The following is a 23,391-nucleotide window of genomic DNA, read 5'->3' on the forward strand; positions in this document are numbered from 1 at the left end:
AAAAAAAAAGAAAAAAAACATTTCCCAGGACCGTCAGCTCCTGAATTGAGTTTAAGAGCCCTGCTGTACATGTAAGCTGGTCATGTCGTAGAATGACAGGAGTTTCTCTCCTCTAATTCATTAGTCTACTTCTTACTTTCTTAAGTTCTTTTTACTAGCACATGTTTATCATTATACCTTGAAATTTAAAGTAGCGAGGGATTGCTTGGATAGCAGGAAGCAGTTTGGATGTTGATGACATGCTGCAAACACTGAAGCTGTTTTGCATTGATCTGAATAATCTATGTTGGTCTTGCAATGCAGCGAGAACAAGGGAAGTTATTTTGCAGTAGCACTAGTTTGGACGCTTTAGAACGACATACATAACTTGTCTTAAAAATGGGACACCAAAAGTTGCCATAATGATGCGATACGACTCTATGACACCGCACAGTTAGCAGTGACTCTCAGTGACACTAAATGCAGCAAAGGGGTAAAAAACAACAACAACAATCTTTGTGCTTTACACACTCGGTCATTTTGCAGCACGGTCCAAGTGGGTAATCGAAAGCAGCCCCCTCCGCACCAACAAAGCTGCAGCCTACAACAACATTCTGTTATTGAAGCTACAGAGCAGAACGTTACACAAGGGGCCATGCAGAGTTTCACGCCCCGGAACCGGAGCGCCAGGAAATGACCTGAGCTCCTCGGGAACGGGAGGAGAAATCTCACTCTGTATCACACATGATCTGTCCAGTTTCACTCACATAAGCAGCTGTCTTCACATCTGCCCCAACCACTGGTCGGACACGACGAAGGCTCTAGATCTGGGTCAGTTACTAGTACGTAACCTGGAAACAATGTCATTTAAATGTCATCTCTTCTTTAGAACAGAGTAGTCTCAGCTCTCGATCCCACTAGGAGGCATATCTTTTTGCAAAGATAAACATAGCTACAAACAGCAGTATGGTAATTGTTAAATACAGAAGTACACAGAAGACTAATAACAAGATTCCAGCATTTTCCATAGTTGCACTGAGGAACAGCAAAGGTTAGTGGTGGAGCAGAGTGGATCGAGGCAGAAGAGCACATATTTTGCTGCGTGGCTCCCTGCAGGAATGTGCTCTTTCGGTCGCCATGGAGAGAGAGACAGGGATCCGTACTGTTGCAGGACAAAGCTCAGCGCTCAATGGATGGGTTTACAGGCCCCCGCATTGTAAAAGGATTAAAATAAATCAAGGCCGTTGGAGGCCGAGCGCCGCAAAGCGCCGCCTTTTCAGACGCACAACGCAAACACAGCTGGCCCCCGCCCAGACAAGGCGTACATTCAGCCGCTTCGAGAAACACTGTAGTGACCTGGATCCCCCCTGGAGCCGTGCACGCACCTTGAGGGGGGGTCACTGAAAAAGAACAGTGAGACGGGGGACGTAAGGTTGTTCTCTTTTGGAGAGAAACGGTGGGATTTGCTTTTTACGCCACTACACCATATCCCCCAAATACCGACACACAACATACACACACAGAAACACCCATTCTGACAAAACCTGCAACACACCCAAAATACAGCAGGACGATAAGAAACATCTCGTAACGTAAAAGGCATCTGCCGGAATTTAGGTAGCAAACTGAACAGGGGAGTATGGCAATTGTTGCATCACACGGATCTTTTCTAAGAGTGTGAGGTTAGAACAATTAAAGTGAATGCTGAACAATGGCGAAAAGAGCCATTTCCGCAGATCCTTAGCGGTCCACCATCAGAGCGTTGAGGTTATGTGTATAAGTGTGTTAAAGGGCCTGGACGGAACACTCTTATCACGTTCTGAAATGTTATAAAGCAACACCAAAGAGTGCACAACATTATCTTATATAGAGCGAAGAGCGAAGCTATAACCTACACATCACGCTACTGCCCCAGGCATAGACTAGCCATACAATAAGTGCAAACACATCACATGGGGGGTGGAGGGGGGGGGGGGGGGGGGGGTGTAGTTAGCTTCTGGTTAAGAGTGGAAGAGCAACAGGACCAAAGGATATTTGTCTACCTGAACTTAGGCTGTAGTGGTTTAGCGGGTCGGCCACCCATGCACTGTCCTGTATTACACTCTCCATCTCCAAGTCTGCATGCAGCCCGATGGACAGATGGCCCCACAGACAGATGGATTGGATGCATGATGGAGACATGAGAGAATCGGCAGAGGGAGAGAAGCACTTCAAGTTAGAGAACAGGGCAACAGTGTACTTTGGACCTGTGAGGTCAGCGGCTTTGCATAGAAATGACACTCTCATGCAAAGATAAAGCGCTCTGTGAGACCGTGTGCGGATAAAAGTAAAATGCTCAGTCATAAAGTACACTCAATTAAAGAAGAATTTCATTTATCAATAAAACAAGTCTTGTTTTGTGAGATTAATTTAACTCTGAAGTTATAATCCTTAAGACTTTCACAACTCATTTTACCTGTACTTATTCTTAAAGCCAGAATTATTTTCAGCGTATACATTTATTCTGTTTTAGTTCATCAACACATATTTTCGACCCCTAAAACATTCAGTATTGGTTCAAGTGTTCCCTCGACTATGGATTAAAACCTTATGCCACCCCACTTTAAAACCCCCCGACTATCCCCTTAGGTTACTGCTGATGTTAACACAGATATTTATAGTCGGCCCTCGTTAAGCAGACACAGGACACGGAAGTGTGGCAACATTAGATGGTGATGGTAAAAGGAGGGAGAACCACAGGCGGCTGTTGAGGGACAGGCTGCACACCTCCAACTCTTCAGTACATGCAACCAACCAGGATTACAGTTCCTTCATAGAACTACAGCAGAAAACCAGAAGGAGGTTACTCATGAGACTCATGAGACCAATGAAAACTGGTTACCCACTACTATATATATATATCTTAAATATATATCTTAAAACTGGTTACCCACTACTATATATATAAAAAGTAGTGGGTAACCAGTTTTCATTGGTCTCATGAGTCTTAAGAGTAACCTCCTTCTGGTTTGTGAAGATGCACTGGTTGCACGTTTATTGTGTTTTAGATCAAGGTGTGTTTGCTGCCCCCAGAATTCTGTAGCGTTGAACCGCAGCGCAGGAATGAAAGTCTTATGGATTATTACTTTAACTCCAGTCAGACAATCGGTCATATGAGTGTCATAATGGTGAATGCGGGGCGAGTGGATGTGGATGAGGTGTGTATACCAGCACGCACAGGGAGGGAAGAGACTCCAAGAAGCAGGCTGCAGGCCAGAGCAGGGGGAGGCTGAGGCAGAGGAGTCACAGTCAGACAAATCAAGACACATGCTAACGCTACTGCACGTAGCAGTGTGTTAATGACGCACTGCAGTGGGGAACAGGCAGCAGCATCAATGCCATTACATTCAGTCATTCGCTCTGCTGCTGATAAGGGAACCTGATCAAAGATCTGCTCATTTTAAATCAGGTTCATATCACTGCCAACAGTGTATATGCAGGTCATACAAACCCAAATAATAGACTTTGATCATTAATATGCTGATTATTACAAACACGTATTGATTTTATGGGAAAAAGTTAACCGCTAAATAACAGAGATGTGTTACAATTCAAGAGAATATATATTGATTACATTCAGGATATGAAAATCATTTACTTTACCTGCTGATAGTGAAAGAAAAACCAGAAGCATGAATGACAAATTAGGACACATGCAAAACAAAACAAGCAGAGCATCAGCAACAAGCACGACATCATTGCTCAAAAGCAGGGCAGTGGGCCGGCAGAAAGGGTCGGAGCAGGCTGCGCGGAGCACTGCAACGGGTAAGTCTACACCGCCCGACAGACCGAACCCCCTTTCATCCCCAGCAGCAAAACCCGATCCCATAATGACATGCCTTCCCCTTTAGTTGTGGCTCTGGTGGGGGGGGGCTGTGGGGGGTTGTTGGTGGGGGTGTAAAAGCCAAACGGAGGGTTGTGTCGGTGAGTCATATCGGTCAGATCACTCTTTAGAGTTGGAAGCCGTGGATTGTCACAAGAGGTTTTAGTCAGAAAGGCCTGGCCCCAGCAACGGGACGCCAGCTGCTATTTATGATTCAGTGTGTGAACAAGCGAGGGCAAAGTTCAAGTTCGTCTCAACACTGAAGCCGCCAAAGGTCTTCAAGATGTTCTTTGATTTCGGAAGGATTTCCATTATTTATTTGTCTGTTACACTCTCGTGGTGAGGAGATTATCTGTTTTCAGTTGTTTGGAGTCAATTTGCATGGCGCTGCTGAATCAACATACTGGGATGTATATATATATATTCTAGGATAATCCAACCCTCCACTTGAGCTCCTATGTTTTAAACAAGATAAATACCACCACACAGGTCACCAGCAAAGGCATTTGTGGGAAAGATATGACATATACATACACACGGCCAGGACCACGTCAGCCATCACAGAAGCTGATCACGTCCTGATAACGCAACCATACCAGTAATAGCAACTTCCCTCCAACACATACCCATTGAATGCTTTAAGAGGAGCTGAATACCTGGTTTTGGCACCGTGTTGGTCATGGACTGCGGCACTTTATCGTTTATGAGTTCCACACACTCGCTGGGAAAGAAGCCAACCTGGGGGGGTGAGGGGAGAGAAACAGGCTGGGTGAGTCGGGAGGAAGGAATCCCATCTAGAACATAAAATGAACACCGAGGAGGAGTTGTCACTTCGATCGGGTACTGTTGTTAGAAGCACTGTGAAGATCTGATCTGGTTGTGTGGAAATGACCACGCTACATGATGACATGTAATGTAATGCAATGAGTGTGTCTGTGTACCTGCCGCTCTTAAACACACAGACACAGCCTCTAAAACGACTTACTACCTCCTATCAGACACTGTGGATACTGCAGGACTCTATATGTGACACACCTGAAGCAGGGGGGGTCGTGTGAAGGAAAAACATAGATTCAGGCAGTTAGTAATTCAAAATAATTGTATACGTTATCTCTGTGGAATTAGCACAGACATGATTTACCCTTTTGTGTCTTTTGCTCAAGGGAAATAAATTAGGGCTACTTTAACAGATAATTTGTGCTTCAAAAGGACTAATTTTCCTGTTCAAAACATGCCCACGTGTCTTCTGAGAACTTGTAATATTTTAAGAACAAGAAACATTCCAGAACTAAAGTAACAAATGTTCCTGTCCTTTAGCCTCCTGTGGTTTACTTGGTTGCTCAACAGATATGGAAGTGTCACCTTCACCACGCCGCGTCAGCTAGAATCCTGAGGTCACAGGTCAAAGTTTGTGCAGGTCATTAAGGGCGCATAGTTGACACCTATCAGAGGAAAACTGCCTCTCTATTCAAAGGCTGTTATTCTTCTAATAATACAAACCATTTATTCAGGAACTTGCAAGACACAGTAGGTGTTTCTATTCTTGCTACACACTTACATGCACCTACAGTTTAAATCTACCGGACAATGTTGCTACCCCACAAAACATTCTGCATAAATATCTATTCCCAGTGTTTAATTATTAATGGGGCATTTTCCACGGGGAGCAATAAGGAGTTCTGAGTGGATAACATCCAGAGCTCTTCTTCGGTAGGATTGTTTGTCTAAAGAAGACAGGAAGTGGACTGCTGAATCTACCACATTAAGGTGAACTCGGGGGGGCAGAATGCGTAAAATCAGCCCCAAAAGAAATGAGCGCCAGGTTTTGTGCAAAAACACAGTGCTCTCATTGATTTGATGGAACTGGTTTGAGGGGGAGAACCAGGACGCCAGCACAGGAGTCCGGCAAACTAAAAGTACCGTGTCGCGGTTGGGAGCCCCCCGTCCACCAGCACCTGCGTCGGTGCAAAATCATGTTATCCTACCAGACACTTGTGAAATGTCCATAACTAGCGTGTGAGTTCCTGAGTTATGGTCATACATATTTGTCTGAGTGTAGCCTTTCCACACACACACACACACACACACAGAATAAATACATACGGCCTTGATCTTTCATTACGGACGTCCAAAATCTAAGGTTGTTGAGATTATATGTGATGCGCACCATGTGGAAATAACTACAGGATTCTGAGAGATGGATCACTCGTTCTATTGTGTGAATGTGCAGGAATATGAATCGGTCCGATCTTACACACCCTGAAATTTGCTTTAGAAGCTTGGCATGAAAAAGGATTTGCATCTCGCTTTGTCTGTCGACAAACTCTGGGGGTGTTTGAAATCGGCTTTTACGAAAAGAAAGTTCTCTCCTTGTCCTCGAACCACCTTGAGCACAAACCTAATTAAAAGCCTGCAGCCGGAGAAAGATGAAACTGGTGTGTGGGGTGTTTCTGTGTGGTTTGAGCTGCGTACCTGGAAGCCATGCTTCCCTCTCCACCATGTGGTGTCTTCTTTCGGGGGCATGTCAATCACTGACACAATGTCACCAACCTGCCGAGTGAGAGGGGATAGAAGATGAGCCCCATCGTCGATTCACCTTTATTCAACAGCAATTGCTCGAATATAAGAAATTATATAACGTTGTATAGTTATCAATTTCAACAATTGAGAGCATCATCTTGTTAAAGCTAGTGACTTTAGTAAAAATAACTTTTGGTTATGTTTGCTCAAGCTGTCACTATATGTTGACAGTAGAATATGAGACAGAAAATCTCTAATAAAGAAAGAAAAGATCATCTTCGTCTACCTTCTGTGTTTTAGCAATGGATCCTGAGGCGAAGTCTAAAGATTGACCTATTTAGCTAACAGTGAACAGAATTGGGTGTAACGCAATACACAATACTGCAATATTGTGTGTGCGTGTGTGAGAGAGAGAACAGTTGTTGTCACCTCAAAGGACAGCTCATCTGAGGCCTGGGCGATGTAACGCTTGATGACGTGGGCAGCAGCGATAGCTGGCACGTTGATGGACGACTCTTCATGGACCAACAGATGATTTCCCTTATTGTCAACCTAGTACACAAACAGATGACTCTTTTTTTTAACAGAGGCAGCCATTGGCTAACATGCAAAATGACACTGCAACATCCCGTCAACTTTTCCTTCCCTGTGCTGAAGTTAATGCTGGTTTGTTGCTGGGATCATACTGCAGTACCTGGTGTAAATGTTGAGTACGGCCATGAACACAGTTGTCCAGAAGCATTCCTCCAAACGTCATGTCAGGAACTAAGACGTGTATTTGGGTTTTAATAAAGTCAGCCACTTAAAATCAACTCTCCAAAGACGCTGAGCATTTCACTGAAACAATGTGTGGCTTTAAATAAATGACGACGACCAGATATCACACTGTATTTAGTGTTTGTATCCAACAGCAATCTACCTTGTATTTACACAGGATTACAAAATAAATAAATAAATAAATAAAATACCAAAACAGAAGAACTATGTCCACAAACACTGATGGATAATGCAGGTGTGTTTACAGGGGTATTAGGAATGACAACAATATTGGTTCTCTTCTATCCATGATTTACTACTCTATTAAAACATTGAAAGGATTTTGCATTTTTAATTCAACTAGCGAATGGAAGTGTTTTTGAAATGAGTCTCATTTGCATTGAAAGTGGCAAATTTTGTGGCAAATCTTTGCATTAACTACCTTCAATACATGCAAATAAAACAGGAGCACAAGCTGCTGTTTGCTCGGCAGTGCAGTTTGAGGGTCCTTTTCACCCTCTGTGGGTGCTTGGACAGTTTTTTTTTCTTTAAAATCCGTGTCAGCCTGTAATGAAATGGGTGTGTGTGCCATCCAGATGCGTTCTCACCTCCATCCACGTGAGGGCGGGGCCACAGTTGATCTTGTTGTCCGCGATGGCTGAGAGCCGGGAGAGGTAAGCCAACAACATCTGGGAAACGGACTAACATCGCAGAAAACACACCAGTTAGAGAGCTGACTTCATATGGTACCACTCAACAACACAACAGATACACAACTCGCTGAACACTAAACTCAGCTGTCACAATGGGTGTTAACAATGAGCATTAAAAACAATCAGTTCCTTATGTTATGCGTTTCCTGGGCAACAATCTGTGGCTGATTACCCAGCTGAAGAGTGTTGCATGGTAGTAAACGTCTTCAAATAAAACTACCGCTATGATTTCAAAATTCAAGGATCATTTAGTTTTATATTTCTGCAGCCTGACATCTTCAGTTTCTTGGTAACAATTACATTGCAGTTTACTGAGAGCAGTGGACAGACTGCAAGGTCGGGCTCCAGTAGCTGAGCCCTAAGCCTGCAGTTGCATCAGTGACACTGTTCTCTGCCGGGACTCTGCTGTGGTCAACATTCAAACTGGTGTTGAATAAAATCTAGGGAAAATCGTATAAAAGCAGCCACTGGTGATGGAGCACTGATGGAGCACTGCAGGCTGCTTTGTAAAAGCTTTTATTCTCAAAGCGTCCAGGCACACAATGGCCCTCTGTGATGAACTGGTTTTACCAGTTTGTATTTGATACCTAACCTCGGAATTCCTTTTAGAGCCTCCATCTGACCATAAAGGTTTTTGTTTGGATCAGAATACATTTCACGGGTGGGCTGAAGAGGGAGTATCTGGGGAGATTTGTTCATTCCAAAGAGAAATGCCATGTGGATCATACTGGATATCAAAGCACAGTGAGCATGTTTATACGTGCAGAAAATACCACCGTATTTGACTGATTAAGTAATGGTTGGCCCAGGAGCAAAAACAAAGCTGTATGATATTTTAAAAAAGCATATTAAGTGTGAAAAAATGGTAAGTAAGCTGTTCCATGGAGCCAGGATTTATTTCAAGATCAAATGTGAAGAAAAAGGGATCTAAATCCACATTGGCTTATTTTTGCTTGCAGCCCTGATTGCTTCAGTTTGCAGCTAAAGATACGGCAAATGTGTGTGTGTGTGTGTGTGTGTGTGCGCGCGCATGTTTTCAGCGCTGACCTCAGACTGGTCAGTCAGACTGTCCAGTCGAGGGAGCTCAGGCAGCTGTGAGAAGCGTCGGTCGTAGATGCAGAGGTGCAGGTGCTTGTCCAAGACGCGGAAATCTTCATAGCTGCGCTTCACAATCCAACTACGACCCTTTAGAAGGAAGCAGAAACACACAAGTGTTACGAGGGCACACGTGCAAATTCATTTATTACAAAGAGGTTTCTATGCAGCTGCTGCTAAATAAGAGTGTCTGCTTATCATCTGTTTCTAAACAGATTCGTGGTGGAGCTCAGTGACTTGCAGACAGTGATTGGTCTCCATTCAGGACAATGTGAGATTCAGTTAGCTAAATCCATGGGGGAGGGTGGGTTCAGCTGTCGAATGTGTAAACAGCTACATGGGCTCACAGTTTGTCCTTCAGCTCTGGTTTCGCAGCATTCTTTGGAAGGAAAAAATGCATTTATATAGCAGGTGTTTTCCTATGTGATGCAAACCACTGCTGCGGTCTTCTTCATGAAGGCCGATCTACACCACACACACACACACACACACACACACACACACACACACACACACACACACACACACACACACACACACACACACAGCGCCACTGGCTCAACCATCTCCTTGCCGTTGACTCGGCAGAGTCGGAATTCCAGTGTGGGACCTATTTCCTTTTCCCCATCAGCTGAGCTCTGAGGTGTGAAATTGGGTTTGATTGAACAGAATAATTAACATGTTGTGATTCTCATCATTACACAAAATGAACATTCTCAACATCCGTCTAATAGAAATGTATCTGTGCTTCTCCAAATCCGATCACTTGTCAAAAGTGGCTAGATGAAAATACAGAAGTTGTCTGGGCCTTCACACGGAGCTAGTCTGCTTTCACAGCCTTGTCACGTTTGTTTATAATGCCAGCTTTTCATGTCTGCCGATTGTCATCCACGCCTCAGGAATCCTAAATCTAAGTGGTGTTCTTCATGAGTGGGTGATGATAAACCTGCATTTGCCTGAGAGTTTTTTTTTCTGCATAATCCAAAATCCGATGGATTAATAATCCCATTGGATTTTGCAGAGGGAACCGGGGGGGGGGTGTAACTTTCGGGTTAGCCTAAAATAATATAACATCACTGCAGTATTTTGTGGGTCAGCGGCATCTATTCAGCTCCTTTCTCCTGACTTCAAACAGCCAAACAAACAAACAAACAAACAAACGTTTTTGTTACTGCAAAGATTTCTTGGCAGATCTTGTTTTGGGGACAACGTTAAGAAAGATCTCTCAAACTAGGTCATTCCTTTCTCAGAAACACACTTCTTGGGTTGGCATTCAACCATTGACACCAAACATTCTGTTGCCAGCATTTGAAATGTGTTAATAGTACAACACAATGAGCCAGCAGCCTCAATCAGTATAAACTGTGACAAGCCCACATTTAAATCTTCTTCACCCAGCTCGGCTTTTGTCCCCACGGACACTCCTCTTTTCAAGCTTCAAATACAACATCTGTCTCTCAATCTCTATTTTTTTTAAATTAAAAAGAAAGTCTCTCCCGGACATATAAACTTTGGTACAGGAAATGCCTTCACAAACAAAGAACATGAACTGCTGGCTGAGCCCTTAATGGTAAAATGAAGCGATGTCATGGCAACAGTGCAAGGGGCAAAGCGATCATTAACTACCACTCCTTCAAACTAAAAGACTTATTATAGTTGGATCTGTTGTGTCTCTTTCATTCAAACCTCAGTACCCACAAAGAGAAAGACCAGCGGTGGAAAAAGGCATTTTCCTTGATTTGCCCTAGAAAGCTCTGTACCCAGACCAGGGATTTAGTGACGGGGGCTGCAGTGCACCACCCAGCCAACTGATCCTTGTGGTGTTTTAAAAGCACTGGATGGTAAGACACTCTGGGACGGCTCCAGGAGCTCTCTATGATGTCCTGCCCCACTTTCAGACGGTGCTTGTGGTTACCCCCCCCCCCCCCTCCCCTTTCTGGGTCTGTGGAACCAATCTCACTTCGCTGTGCTACTTTTACTGTTTAAACTCTTTGCCAGTTCCTGCACCCCCCTCCCGCCCCCCCTTCCAAATAGAACTAGAGGAGATTTAGCAGTTTTCCGATGGCTCTAAGAAGTTGGAATTTCCAAGTAGACAGCCACATACGTGTGTGTGCAGTTGCCAAGGTTGTGCAAATGGAATATGATCTGTGGAGGGAAATGCAGAGAACCCAAATCAAAAATGTCACTGGAGGCGGCTGGAGCAAAGCTTCTGAGCAGCTGGTGTGCATGTGTGCTCTACTCTAAGGCTATGCACCATTTTGGGTTCATTACATGTCTTGCAAAACGATATGATGTAATCATAAATAACATGGCTGTTACTTCACTCTGACATCACTTCTTCAAAAGGGATTTTAAAGGTGATTTCTCCATTGACACGACCTCTGCAATGACACAAATCAAACTACGAACCACGAAAAAAAAGATCCCCATGTACACAGCATTAACATTTTGTGGGAACGCTCTGTAAGGCCTCTGCACACAATCATTACAAAATGATACTTGCTGGATGCTGGCACCAACGAACGATTTAAAATATTACGGCATCTCCACGGAAAACACTGAAAACTAGATGAAAACACAGTTCAATCTCCAAAACTCAGCCGAGGTAAAATTTCTAACATATGCAGAAATGTGTGTACTTTTTGTACGCCTCAAGGTTTGAAGAAGTCGTCCTTCCTGTCAGACATTCTTCAGAATCTCTCACCAAACAGCTCTTTTTCAAACGAGTTTCAAAATTCCGACATATCTTGAAATGTCGGAAGATGAGCCAGCGCTTTAACGCAGCCACGATGGCCGGCTCTGCAGAACCGTCATTTTGAGAAAGGATGAAGGCATGCACACTTCTGTGTGTATGCTTGCTGTGGAAGTCAAGGGTGTGCAAAGTATCTGCACTTTTGCTAGCTTCACCCACACCCAGTGGCCTCTTACCTGGCAGTATATGTGTACCAAGTACACCAGCTCCTTGGACTCATAGCCGTTTCGCGTCACTTCACACTGTTCATCCCCGAGGGACAACTGAAAAAGACAGAGACAATAGAGACCTTTGGTTATTCCACGAAAATAAGTACAATCAGACAGTACATTATCCAGAGGTCACTGGTGGACAGCAGAAATCTATATTATGTCCATTGATTATATTCAAATTATATTCATGAGCCTAAGTTTGCCAAAGTCTGTCAGGCAGGCAGGTTTTTAATGACAGCCACGACAGGTCAGGTCCTAAGTGTAATATGCTGCAGCCTTAATAAAGTAGTAAAATAAACATGAACTCCTGTCAAACAGTGGTGGAGAAGTCTTTCATTAACTTGGAAGATACTTTCGCGGCGATATTCTGCTCTACTCTAAAGAAGGCTGTAGAGCCGGCCTCACGGCAGAGAAACGGCAGCAGTGCTCTGGTTGGGGCGAATCGCCTATCGGCGCTCTACGCTCTCATGCACTAAAAGAGACGCAGGGTGGCCCTAATGTGTATGAACGGGAAATCTCAATTCCCGCCATTTTGTGTGACCGCTGTCAGTTCTGCGGTAAGCTGCACTCAAAGGCCAAAGTAACAGCGTTTGTCCTGTAAGTTATACTTAATGGAGCACTTTTGTAAAAACAAGGCAGATCCCTAAAGAAAAGCTGGACAGGATCATAAAAGTTCAGCTGATAGGTCATTAGGTTCATGCCGAAGAAGCACTTTTGAGTTCCATGAGGCTATTAGAGACATTACTACACTACAAAACATTATGAGATTAAAGTTGTATCACATGTGAAAGTAGTTCCGGGTTCCCGGGAGTCTCCGTCAGCAACAATGGTTGTATTGTTGGATGCCAGTGAAACTCTTCACCATCTCTGAATGAGTTGCTCTCAGTGCTCCTTAGGTTTGTACATAATTGGTACATTTCACCTCTCTCACAGCTGCATAGATTTCAGATTTCACTCTTCTATGTTAAATATAAAGTTTGTTCAGATAAAATAAAAGAGTTTCTAGGTAGACAGGAGTTGTGCTCCCAACAGATATTGTTTCAACGATGTCACGGTGCCATTGAGGGGAGAAAAACACATGGAAGGGTTGTTGTTTTCATGTAGAAGAGCGCTTGATTTAAAGACGGGAGTGGAGGAGGAGCAGCCTTCTCGGAACAACAATGGCCGTTTCTTTTCAGAAACAAAATCTAGTATGACAGCAAAAGTCCCAATTACCCCTCTGTTGTTCCTCAGTATCAGTGCTGAGAAACCCAGAATGTTTTCCACTCGCTGCACAAGCAAAAGCAATCTCTTCATCAAGAACAAACCTTGGAGGTGAGTGACGTTTACGCATGCCACTGGGTTAAGGGCTTGGGCCTGTATCTTATCTATCTAAAAAGACAGCAGCCTAAAGCCCAGTGTAATAGTTGTGATTGAGATCACAGCTTTTGCAACAAAACAACTGAATAAAATATACAAAGCATTGCTGTTTTAGAACAGAACGAATCAAACCTCGAAGCTGTGCTGTAAGACGGGCCAAGAGCAGCATGTTTGCCATCAGGAATGTTTACACCTCTTCAGTCCAGATCAGGCATGGATTGTAATATTGTGTGTCGAACTTTCATTTGATCATCCTGTCCGGACAAATGTTTCACTAACGGGTGGAATGCTATGCAATGTGGCTCAAGTCCCCCTCAAGCTCATAACTCTGGTAATCCCATATCCCACATTAAATGAAAATGTACTATTGAAGTCTCATCGTTAGTCTATGTGAGCGTGCTCACAGGTTAAACATTATACCTGGTAAACCTTGGTATGTTACCATGCTAGCATTAGCATTTAGCTGAAGGCACTCAGAGCTAGCGTGGCTTGACTTTTAGTTTTTTCCCCTGAGGACTGCATCCATCCAGAAATATTATTAGTCATATACGTTATGGACCGTCAGATTCATAATAAATACGGCTCTCACCTTCGCTAACTGTCCGCTTTTTCTTCCCTCAGGAACATTACGCCACTTTCCTTCAACAGTGAAACAGTTCACTGACTTTCCTCCTGCTGCATCATCATCTTTAATTGGGAGCATGTGAGCAGAAAAAACATTTGGGGAACCTTCCTAGAAGATGAGCTCCAAGGGACAATGGCTGTTTTGAAGTGGAGCTGTATGAGGCACTGATCCAGAGTCAGCGTTTTACTTACAGCGGAGGGGCGGCTGGTACGTTCTTAGTTTGGAGAAACTGACAGCAGTAAAGTCATTTAAGAAACCCAAAAAATATATATACAAATTTCTTTTAGAACCTCACTTCGTCCCCGTGGCTCCAGCAACAACAGATTACATTCAGGGCTAGCAGGACAATAGATACTCAAAATGAGTTCAAGTTCAAACTACATTATTCTGACAATGGGAGTGCAATACAAATATCCCAACAAAGATCACTGTGACAACAGAACACGATTGCTTTCTCTATGCCCTCAAGCTGTACAAAGTCATATTAGAAAACTACGCATGCACGTGTGGTCTGTGATCTCCTCTTGTTTATACCAGGAATGCAGGAGAACAGGCAGAGACAGAGGGGATGCCGCACTGCCCCCCTAACAAAGGTCCCTGAAGAATAAGAAAAAGTTCAGACCCAACAGCCGTATTTTGGACACGCGCGAGTCCTGCAGGCACCCAAGGGCAAAGGGGAAACGCTGCTCTGACAACTGCACAGCAGCAGAATAGAGCCAAAGGGTACAGTCCAAAAGACAGAAGACACGTTGTACTCACAGCAGCTCAAGTCCTTCCTTTAGTCCCTACACACACTCCTTTCCCTTCATGCCGTGCAGCAAGTCGCCCCTCGTTAATACTCCCAACACCTGTCCCCAGTCTATTTCTCTGGGAGTGTGTGTAAAAGAATGCACGCCCCGTCCGTGCACAGTCCTTCTGCCCTCAGCGGGACGGAAATGTCAGCTCTCCACTTTCTTTCACTCAGAGGGTGAGCTGCCTCAGTGAGAGGCGGGGTGCTGTGCTGCTGGTGGGGCTGGATGAGTGGAGGTGGTTATTTGATGGGTTCCTCAACGGGACAGCTTTCATCTCCTCCACGTTGCACCCTCAACCATCCTCGTCTTCTTTCCCCTTGTTTACTTCCTCCCTCTGACGGCTCGACAGCGGGCAGAACTTTAAAAACGCAATTACATTAGCAGCAGGAAATGACAGAAGCGAACTACCGGACAAAAAAAAGAAACCGCTTCTCTTTCTTTTCTGCCTTGTCCGTCTGCTTGCCTCGTGTCTGATCGCTCTGTCCCTCGGCCACATGCTATTCTCTCCCCCTGCCTGACATGCTGGCTCACCCCTCCCCCCGCTCTCCTCCTCTCCGGTTGGTACGTTCCCAGGACAAAGAGCAGGGATGGAGGGAGAAAAAGAAGCAGAGGAGAGGTACTGCAGGAGGTAACAGGGGGGCGGGGAGGGGAGCGTTTATGTCCTTCCACATGTGCAGTTTGGCCAGTTGTCCTTTTCCACAGTGGCATTTTAAAAATCAGCAGTTCTTGCAAATTGTTGGTCAAAGGACAGCAATGCATTACACCTCAAAACACATTAATGAACTGTGTCAACAACATTACATACACGATAGAGGCCGATTTAAATCTGTATTCAAATTCATCGCACCCTCCGCATTGCATAACCACGCAGTGTGGTAGCTCGCAGTGTAACACGCTTGGCAAAGTAGAAATAGAGTCACCAAAATATAACCATAACCTCCCCTCTGCTGAACGGCCTACTCAGCCAAATACCTCAAACTGAAAACAAGAAGGAAACCCAGGAGGTTTCATCAGCCGTGATGACTTCACATAAAGCCTTTTGCTCCATAGAACGCAAATCCAAGCAGGGCCAGACGGGTACGGATCACTAAATCCCATCCTGTGCTGCTTGAAAGCAGGCATGTGTGTGAGGGGGTTCCTCTGTGCGGGAAAAAGAGATCAAACACCAAAAAAAAAACAATGTAGTTCAACTGGTTCACGATTTAAACTTTTTTACTTACTTTCATTGCCGCAACCTTCCTTCCTAAAGTCACTTTAAAAAAGGTTCCTCTCACAACGCCTGCTGCCAAACGTTTTCAGCTAAAGCGTGGCGACGACTCAGTTAGAATAGTCCCCCCCCGTTCTGTGCTCAAGGTGAGCCGTTCCTCCGGAAGATGGGGTGCCTCGCCGAAGCATCAAATCCTCTACTACAAGTCTGCCTGATGAATATCAAATGATAATCCAATGATGACCCAGTTCATTACGCTGTCTCCTCGGCTGCGCCAGTGAAAGGAAAGAGCTGGTTTATCATGTGTGGGGAGGTCACTTGTTTTCCAGGAAATGTAGCGGCAGTCGAGGTTTCAGCATCCGATGCAAAAAGCTAAAACTCTCATCGAATTGTAAGATTGTTCTATATTAAAAATAAGATTACCTCTTTTCTATAAATGACTTTCAGTGCACTCAGATAGCCGTGTGATCTTTGACATGTCTAGAACTAGAATGACCCCTTCGAGGTTGGAAGCGTCCACCAACCAATCATGTGGCAGTTTACATCCATGGCCGTCCAATATGTCGCCTCTTTCATCCTATTAAAGCATTAGTGTGAAATCATTAGCAAATGAACCATTCGTTTGCAGCAAGAAATGTATTTTGTGTTGTTACTTTTGACAACCAGATTATAATTAGCTCATCCTTCAGTCGGTGCTTTTGCACTCTCATTTCCTGTGACCTCGCCAAGTTCTACGCTGCAACCGTGACACAACCAGCATCCCAGACATCAGGACCACAAAACAAACCCCATAATGACAACGTTGACTGTAGTGTGGTTGCTCTTACAAAGACTTTACCAAGTCACAGAAGTACAAGTTGAGGAACAGTCACCTAACAAAGATGAAAGGGCACAGAGCTAAAAATGGATTTCCACCTTCAGGCAGAAGGCCTCCAACATGCTTCCAGCTCAGCAGTTTGAAATAGTCGACTGTCCCAAGCATCTGCCTTCCCGCCCCACCGGAGGCCAGGTAGCAGAGAGAGAGGCAGATGGTCAATTGTGAAGGTGGAAAAGAGTATATAAATTCCTCCAGAGGAGCTGCAAACAAGAGTATATGGGGCATCCAGAAATAAGTGGAGTTTTGGGAATCTATTCATGCCGAAAGACACATTTTTTTAAATAAGCATAAATATCTCTTGCATATAAGAGCAAGTGATGTTTTTTTGGCATTGAAATACATAAATAAATGAAAAGCCCACTTTAGATTCCAGTAAAGCCAGTCTGCGAGGCACATCAAACCAGTGGGTTTGAAGTTGTGCACACGGCTGAATTTAGTGAGTATACATTAGACTGAACATGACGCTAGACAGAATTTCCTCAGGCTTTGTCAAATTCGGAGTTCGAGCTCAGCAAGCAAGAGCACAGACAGCACTGATGGTTGAAAGTGCCTTTCCTTTTCCAAACAGCTTCTCAGATGGTTCTCTATAACAAACCCTGTGGCGGGGTTACGGTAGCGCTCCTGAATGCATCACCCACATTCAAATGAATGCATCGACCCTCCGGTCAAAACTCATACGCAGCCCATACGACTGGAGAAAGTCATTAGATAGATAGTCATTGTCCTTTATACAAACCGAAACATAAAAACGAGTTGTCAAAAATCTATCAAATCATGTCAGAAATTGTACCCAACATTCTGCTTTATTATGCATCACTTTTCGTAAATGCTCCCGTGTAATTTGAGATTGAAATTCACACAGCATAATCGTAGGCTAATCTTACAGCCCATTAATCTCAATCTACTGGTTTCAATTAGTCAATCTTTAGATCAAACTGCAGCCGCGTTGTCTCATATAGTAAAGTGTCACATATGAATATAATTATTGCTGGAACACGCTAACAGTGCTGTGACTAATTGAGATGGAGCTCCACCCTTGAGTGGATTTCGGAACATTACATGTGCATTCTGGCTTTGAGGACAATCACATTTTCAACCCTTTCGTGATGTCCTCCTATAACAGCCATGAGAGACACAGAGAGGTTGTGTGCGTGTGTGTATGTGTGTACTGCTCCGGCTGGCCTTTTGTTTCTTCTAACAAGGGCAGAATGAGTCCAACGGTTACATCATCCTCTGAATATGTGACAGAGGGCGGTTTTCACATCACATTTTGAAGCGCAGTTTGCTTTGTCCAGTTAAACGTGATGTGATCCCGAACTATTCTACAGACACAACTGATCCAACATTGACCAGGTTTATTCACTGGACCGTCAGCTGACCCTGTGCCTATAAGGGGCAGCCCACCTCCTGGCTCTGTCTCTGAGTGAAGGGAGTGCACAGCGGGAGCATATTAGGGTGGATGCAGGCAGGGGAGGTATGGATGGATGGAGGATAGGATGAGAGCCCCCCCCTGCAGACGGTTACCGTCATGTCATAGTCTGAAGGTGGAAGCAGCTGAGACACAGCAGCGGGTTGTTGATCTGCATCGCACGGCATCATTTATGCAGCCTACTGCTCTTATTCCGCCGCACACTAAAACCACAGCCGTTGCAACTGTTGTGGAGAGGAGAAAGAGGAGGGGTCACTCCTTAACAGCTGTTACTAAACTACTAAGCTACTATCACTAAACGATATCTGCCTAAACATTTTTCTAAATTTTACTGTATTTATTTCTTGCTCTGCTTTTACTTCCTACATACACAGACATGAACTGTGTGTTAAGAGAGACGGCTGAAGCCCGGAAAACTACTAACATTATACTGCAAAACATGTTGTCCATTAAGCGTTTAGTGTAACTAATCTGAATTTATCTGAGGTCCGGCCCCCTAGAACGCAGACGGGCCAACGGTAGCGTAGCGTAATTGACTTCCATCGTTCCAGATTTTCTGAATTTCCAAAGAGGTTTTGGTTCTGGAGCTTATCATGGTTCAACAATGAGTTGAATGTTCTCAGTGTATCCATTTTATCTTCATATTGGGATGCAAGATCAAGACTAGTGAGATTTTGGATATAGAAATATGTTCTCTTTTCTTGGTATGCAGACAATAACATGTCATTATATCCACATTACTGAATAGATGTAAATATTTTGTTAAGGCACCAACAGTCGACCCTACAACTGTACCACAGCAGTCACAGAGACATCAGACCCCAAGCGAGATCCTTTTCTTCATATCGCCCATTCCCGTTGCACTACACCTTAGGTGAGCGCAGACAAACGTTCCTCCTTCAGCAGATGGATGTGAAGACGAACAGCGGTCAGCACAGTGGAGCTCAAACATCTGACCGAAGCAACTTGAACCAAAGAGTATTGTTGAGTGGGTTTCCTTTTAACAACCTCAAGATAACTTCAGGCATGTCCGACCATTGTACACTAAACTACTTGGAAAATGTGCCACAGTTTTTTGACACTACCGGTTCCTTTAATAGTAAAGCGTGTGTAAGAACTCGAACCTCGGTGCACCGTGTGTGTGTGCGACGAGACGGGACAAAATGCTGTGTTTTAGATAAACCACATGGGGGAGCAGTACACCATGTTGGAGTCAACACAGTTCATGGCTCATGTAGCCACTGGTCTGTAGTGCTGGGAGGGGGGGGGGGGAGTGGAAAAGAGGGGGAGCCGGAGGCCGTTCAACAGAGACGTCAAGTGGTGGAGCAGAAGCCACGGACAGAAAGACTGCCTGTATGATGACAGGAGATGAAATGTATTCTGAAAAACACAAACAGCTCAGAGGAGGAAGGCAGGAGATCTACTTTATTATATGCACATGCTAGTCGGGGCAAATAGCCATCTTCTTTCAACACAACTCGATATAAAGCAGCTTGTGGACAGGGTCAACCAGTTCCCCTCCGTTCTAATGGCTGTGCCATTGTTCCGTGATATCATAAATACCCCTGTGTTATATTTTATATAACGCAGGGACGGCTCCAGCAAACAAACAACAACGGCATTGATGAAACATGCAGCCCAACACAGTTTTATGAACTTAACAAAACTAAAAACAAAAACAGCTCCAGCTAGGAGTTTTTAAAGTGTGTCATGGCATAGAATTCTTATCTGGTTTTAATTTGGGTTAACTTTAACGGGGGCATTGAAATGCTAAATTCGGGTTGTGTTGTATTTTTGCTAAAACACTTTGGGATGCATACTTGATTTGTACCGTACGAAATTTCATTTTTTATTATCAACCACGACATGCAGAGAGGTACAGTGGGGAGAACAAGTATTTGATACACTGCAGATTTAGCAGGTTTTCTTACTTACAAAGCATGTAGGAGTCTCTCATTTTGATCATAGGTACTCAACTGTGAGTGACGGAATCTAAAAAAATGACTGAAAATCAAATAATTCAGGGTAAGAAACATTCATCTGCGGATGAATCCTGTCACAGTGTAACTGTGTGTGTCTTTCTCAGTGGCACTAAGCACTCCTGTCCTAAGCCTTTTCGATTAACGTCTGTGTCCTTTTCCGTTTTTAGCCTGCAGGCTCATCACTGCAGTCGTCCATTAAGTTAAAAGTAAAAACGAATGCAAGGTACTGTCCCAAAACTCTATGAAGAGAAGACATTGCATCTGAAGGCCTGCATGAGGTCTGAGAATGAGAGCGTTTTAAGATGACCAGCAGCTCGCCGTCTCCCACAGGCACAAAGATGACCTTAATGATTTTACACCGCGCTGGCAGTCTGATTGAACAACTGCTCTTGAGAGTCTATCGACGGTGCAGGAGGTAAAGAACGGAAACTACAGGCCCGTCAGCTTTGGTCATTATATAGCTTTCATGCCAGAGTCCCCAAAACCTGACAGATTATAAACCTAATATGGAAACACCAGGGCCCAAGGTTAGGCTGAGTGCGTCTCTAATGTAAAGCAAGTAAGTAGGCAGTAAGTTATAGCCCAGCTGTAAGGCACAAGCATGCACACAACTTATGAACCATTAACTATGTTATTACCCGGAGACTCCCACACAAACTGAAATAGATTCGAGTACATCCCATCAGGCCAATGAAAAATAGCCTGGTGTTCTTATGAACTGACCAAATGTTGGGAATCTAAAATCATAAATATCAATTGATATATAAAAAGCTTTAAACGTGGCTCCAAATCTTTGCCTGAAGAGACATAATGCATTGTGGTAACCTACTGAACATATTTATTCACACACAAAATTGTAATGCACTGCATACTGAGTTGGACGACCTACTTACTGTTAAGTGTTAATGTTACGAGAGTCTGCCGCTTGGAGCCTGTAGTCAGGAACAGAAGTGATGAAGAAGGATGCTAACATACCAACAGTGACAACGCTCCCCATTTCAGCACGCCAACGTGTACCTGTCACTAAGCAGCTGAGACTGACGGGAATAGTTTAGCAGGTATTGGTTCATAAAGAAAAGTATACTTGCAAGTTCTGGTTTTGGTTCAAGTTTAATTGTCCAATCAGGTTTGAGCAGTCCTGGTTGCATATGAAAAAGTGACTGAAATGACAATGATGTACCTCTTCATTATCTGGTTCGTTGGCTCCCAGACTGGGACAAACTGGGAAAACATGGCTGTACCGTTTTTGGTTTTGTGGGTCTGCAAACAGTATCAGAGCTCATGAAGCAGACAGATAACAAAATAAATATGCCTCTAAAGCACATGGAAGAATGGGCCAAACTCTAAGAATAACCAAAAGCAATGGCCAGTAGAGCCTAAATTACCAGTATCATAGTGGGAGAAAACATGCCAAGCAAGTGCTGCCCTGAATGCAGGCAGCCTGCTCATTAGCCTTGTCCGACTATGACATCTTTCCACAACAAAACCTTGGCTGACCCAAACTCTCCTTTGGCAAAGCTTTATATTCTGGAAATCAAAAATCCGTCCGAGCACAAGGCCGAATGCCAACGTGAACAAACTGGGACAACTACTGATGGAGTTTGAGCTAAAAACACATTTCTGAACCAGGTGAACCTAAGAGACACGATACTGCCGATAACTACTGCAGCGATAACAGATGACAGGTGGCAGCACCACACATGGTCTATAGGGGGAACGGCCAGAACTTATGGAAACTCTGAAAGCAATGGTTTCATTCCTCAAAAAGTTCTTTAAAAGGTTTAACATGTTTTGGCCAAATGAAAAGAATACATTTGTGAACTATGTGAATCTGAAAAATATTTGCCTGAGGCTGGATTATACAGTAAGTATATTGTTCAACACGGGGAACAAGTGTAGAACAAAGACGAGAGTCTTTCACCGGGGGTTTCTGTTCATGCTGCTGAATACTGAAACAAAATGAGTTATGAGAAACCACAGACAAGAGCACACACTTCACACACACACACAATTATGCATGCGGTGAATGAGGAGCTGGACTTCTGCAGTGTAACCTGAGTTACATCAACAAATAACCCCCGAGCTCAAGTGAATAAGAGAAGCCTCTCCGGCTCCCTGCAGTGGGTTGGAATAAATGTAGCAGTGCGCTGACCCCTGCTGGTGTCTCAACACTATGACAAAGCTGTCTGAGGGAGAGAGGTGGTAACCCTTATGATGCGATTACAAAGCTGTGAACTTTAAAGGCTTAAGCTGGTTTCACACCAGTACTCCATTGCATCTTTACACCCTTGTTGCAAACGCAAATGTAACTCTGAAAACATTTAAGGAGCACTCCAACACCTCAAGTATTGCACACGTTGACCATCACACCATCGGTTTGAAACGCAAACTTGATCTACTAATATTGAATGAATGAATATTTTTCTCTCTCCCACGCAGGGAGTGGTACCCACAGATGTGCCATATGACATCATTAATTCAAACCAAAAATCACCATAGCAACACATCCAAAAACTTAAACCTCCTCCACCGCAGAGTAACTTAAGTTAGGTGGATAAGGTATCTACTCCCCGGAAAAAAAGGGCGTTTATGGGGGGAGACATCACGATGACTTTCTATACGAGCGCCATCGATTCTGCCGACAAGGATTATTTGTTTACAACACATGCCGCTGCCGATCATTGGCTGTCTCGTAGACTGTACATTTTTATCCAGTGTCGCCGATGCAAAGAACATCAGGAAAACCTCTCCATTCCGCGCTGTTCAGAAAGTTTATTTTTTGTGCTTCCATGTGTCACTGCTTCAATTAATTAAATTTCTCATTGTGAATAATACATACTGATCCGCCCACACACAGATTTGCACACGCATATTCAAACTCTACATGGTCACTTACACATACCTGTATATACACACATATATGTTACATAAACGCATACAGTACATAAAACCACATAAGAATCATTTGTATCAAATTAGATACTCTTTGGGCTTGTTTTTATCTACTTTTTCGGCAGTGTGTGCAGGCTGCATGACAGGGAGCGGAGCAGTTAGTTCTCGCACGCTATTTTAATGAAGTATCGATACCCAAAATATGCTAAATGGTATTGTTTTTAACATACGGGTACTGATGTACTTTTTTAGTATTGATACGTTGTGCAACATTACGAAGGAACCAGTGGGATGCTAACTTCTCTCTGAATACACATCATCCCTGCAGCACTCTATCACC

The 23,391-nt window shown here is 44.0% G+C and overlaps 1 protein-coding gene across 8 annotated transcripts in view; it reads right to left on the minus strand.

Moving 5' to 3' along the window:
- The window catches only part of arhgap32b (Rho GTPase activating protein 32b), a 79,720-nt gene that overhangs the window by 18,649 nt on the left and 37,680 nt on the right, over positions 1-23,391 (minus strand). Inside the window, exons 1-9 of one of the 8 annotated variants that reach the window (XM_078106505.1) lie at positions 14,633-15,240; positions 11,854-11,940; positions 8,878-9,015; positions 7,726-7,818; positions 6,791-6,913; positions 6,314-6,391; positions 4,498-4,579; positions 3,197-3,247; positions 2,022-2,096 (exon numbers count right to left, since the gene is read on the minus strand). In XM_078106505.1, the coding sequence (XP_077962631.1) occupies positions 2,022-2,096; positions 3,197-3,247; positions 4,498-4,579; positions 6,314-6,391; positions 6,791-6,913; positions 7,726-7,806 (490 nt within the window). In that variant the 5' untranslated portion in view covers positions 7,807-7,818; positions 8,878-9,015; positions 11,854-11,940; positions 14,633-15,240. Of the gene's footprint in view, positions 1-2,021; positions 2,097-3,196; positions 3,248-3,621; positions 3,966-4,497; positions 4,580-6,313; positions 6,392-6,790; positions 6,914-7,725; positions 7,819-8,877; positions 9,016-11,853; positions 11,941-13,837; positions 13,967-14,632; positions 15,241-23,391 lie in introns of those variants that run through there. The other 7 variants (XM_078106504.1, XM_040180160.2, XM_078106506.1 and 4 more) reach the window with 7 other exon arrangements.

The sequence above is a fragment of the Gasterosteus aculeatus genome, chromosome 7 (genome assembly GCF_964276395.1).
Source record: "Gasterosteus aculeatus chromosome 7, fGasAcu3.hap1.1, whole genome shotgun sequence".
Lineage (NCBI taxonomy): Eukaryota > Metazoa > Chordata > Actinopteri > Perciformes > Gasterosteidae > Gasterosteus > Gasterosteus aculeatus.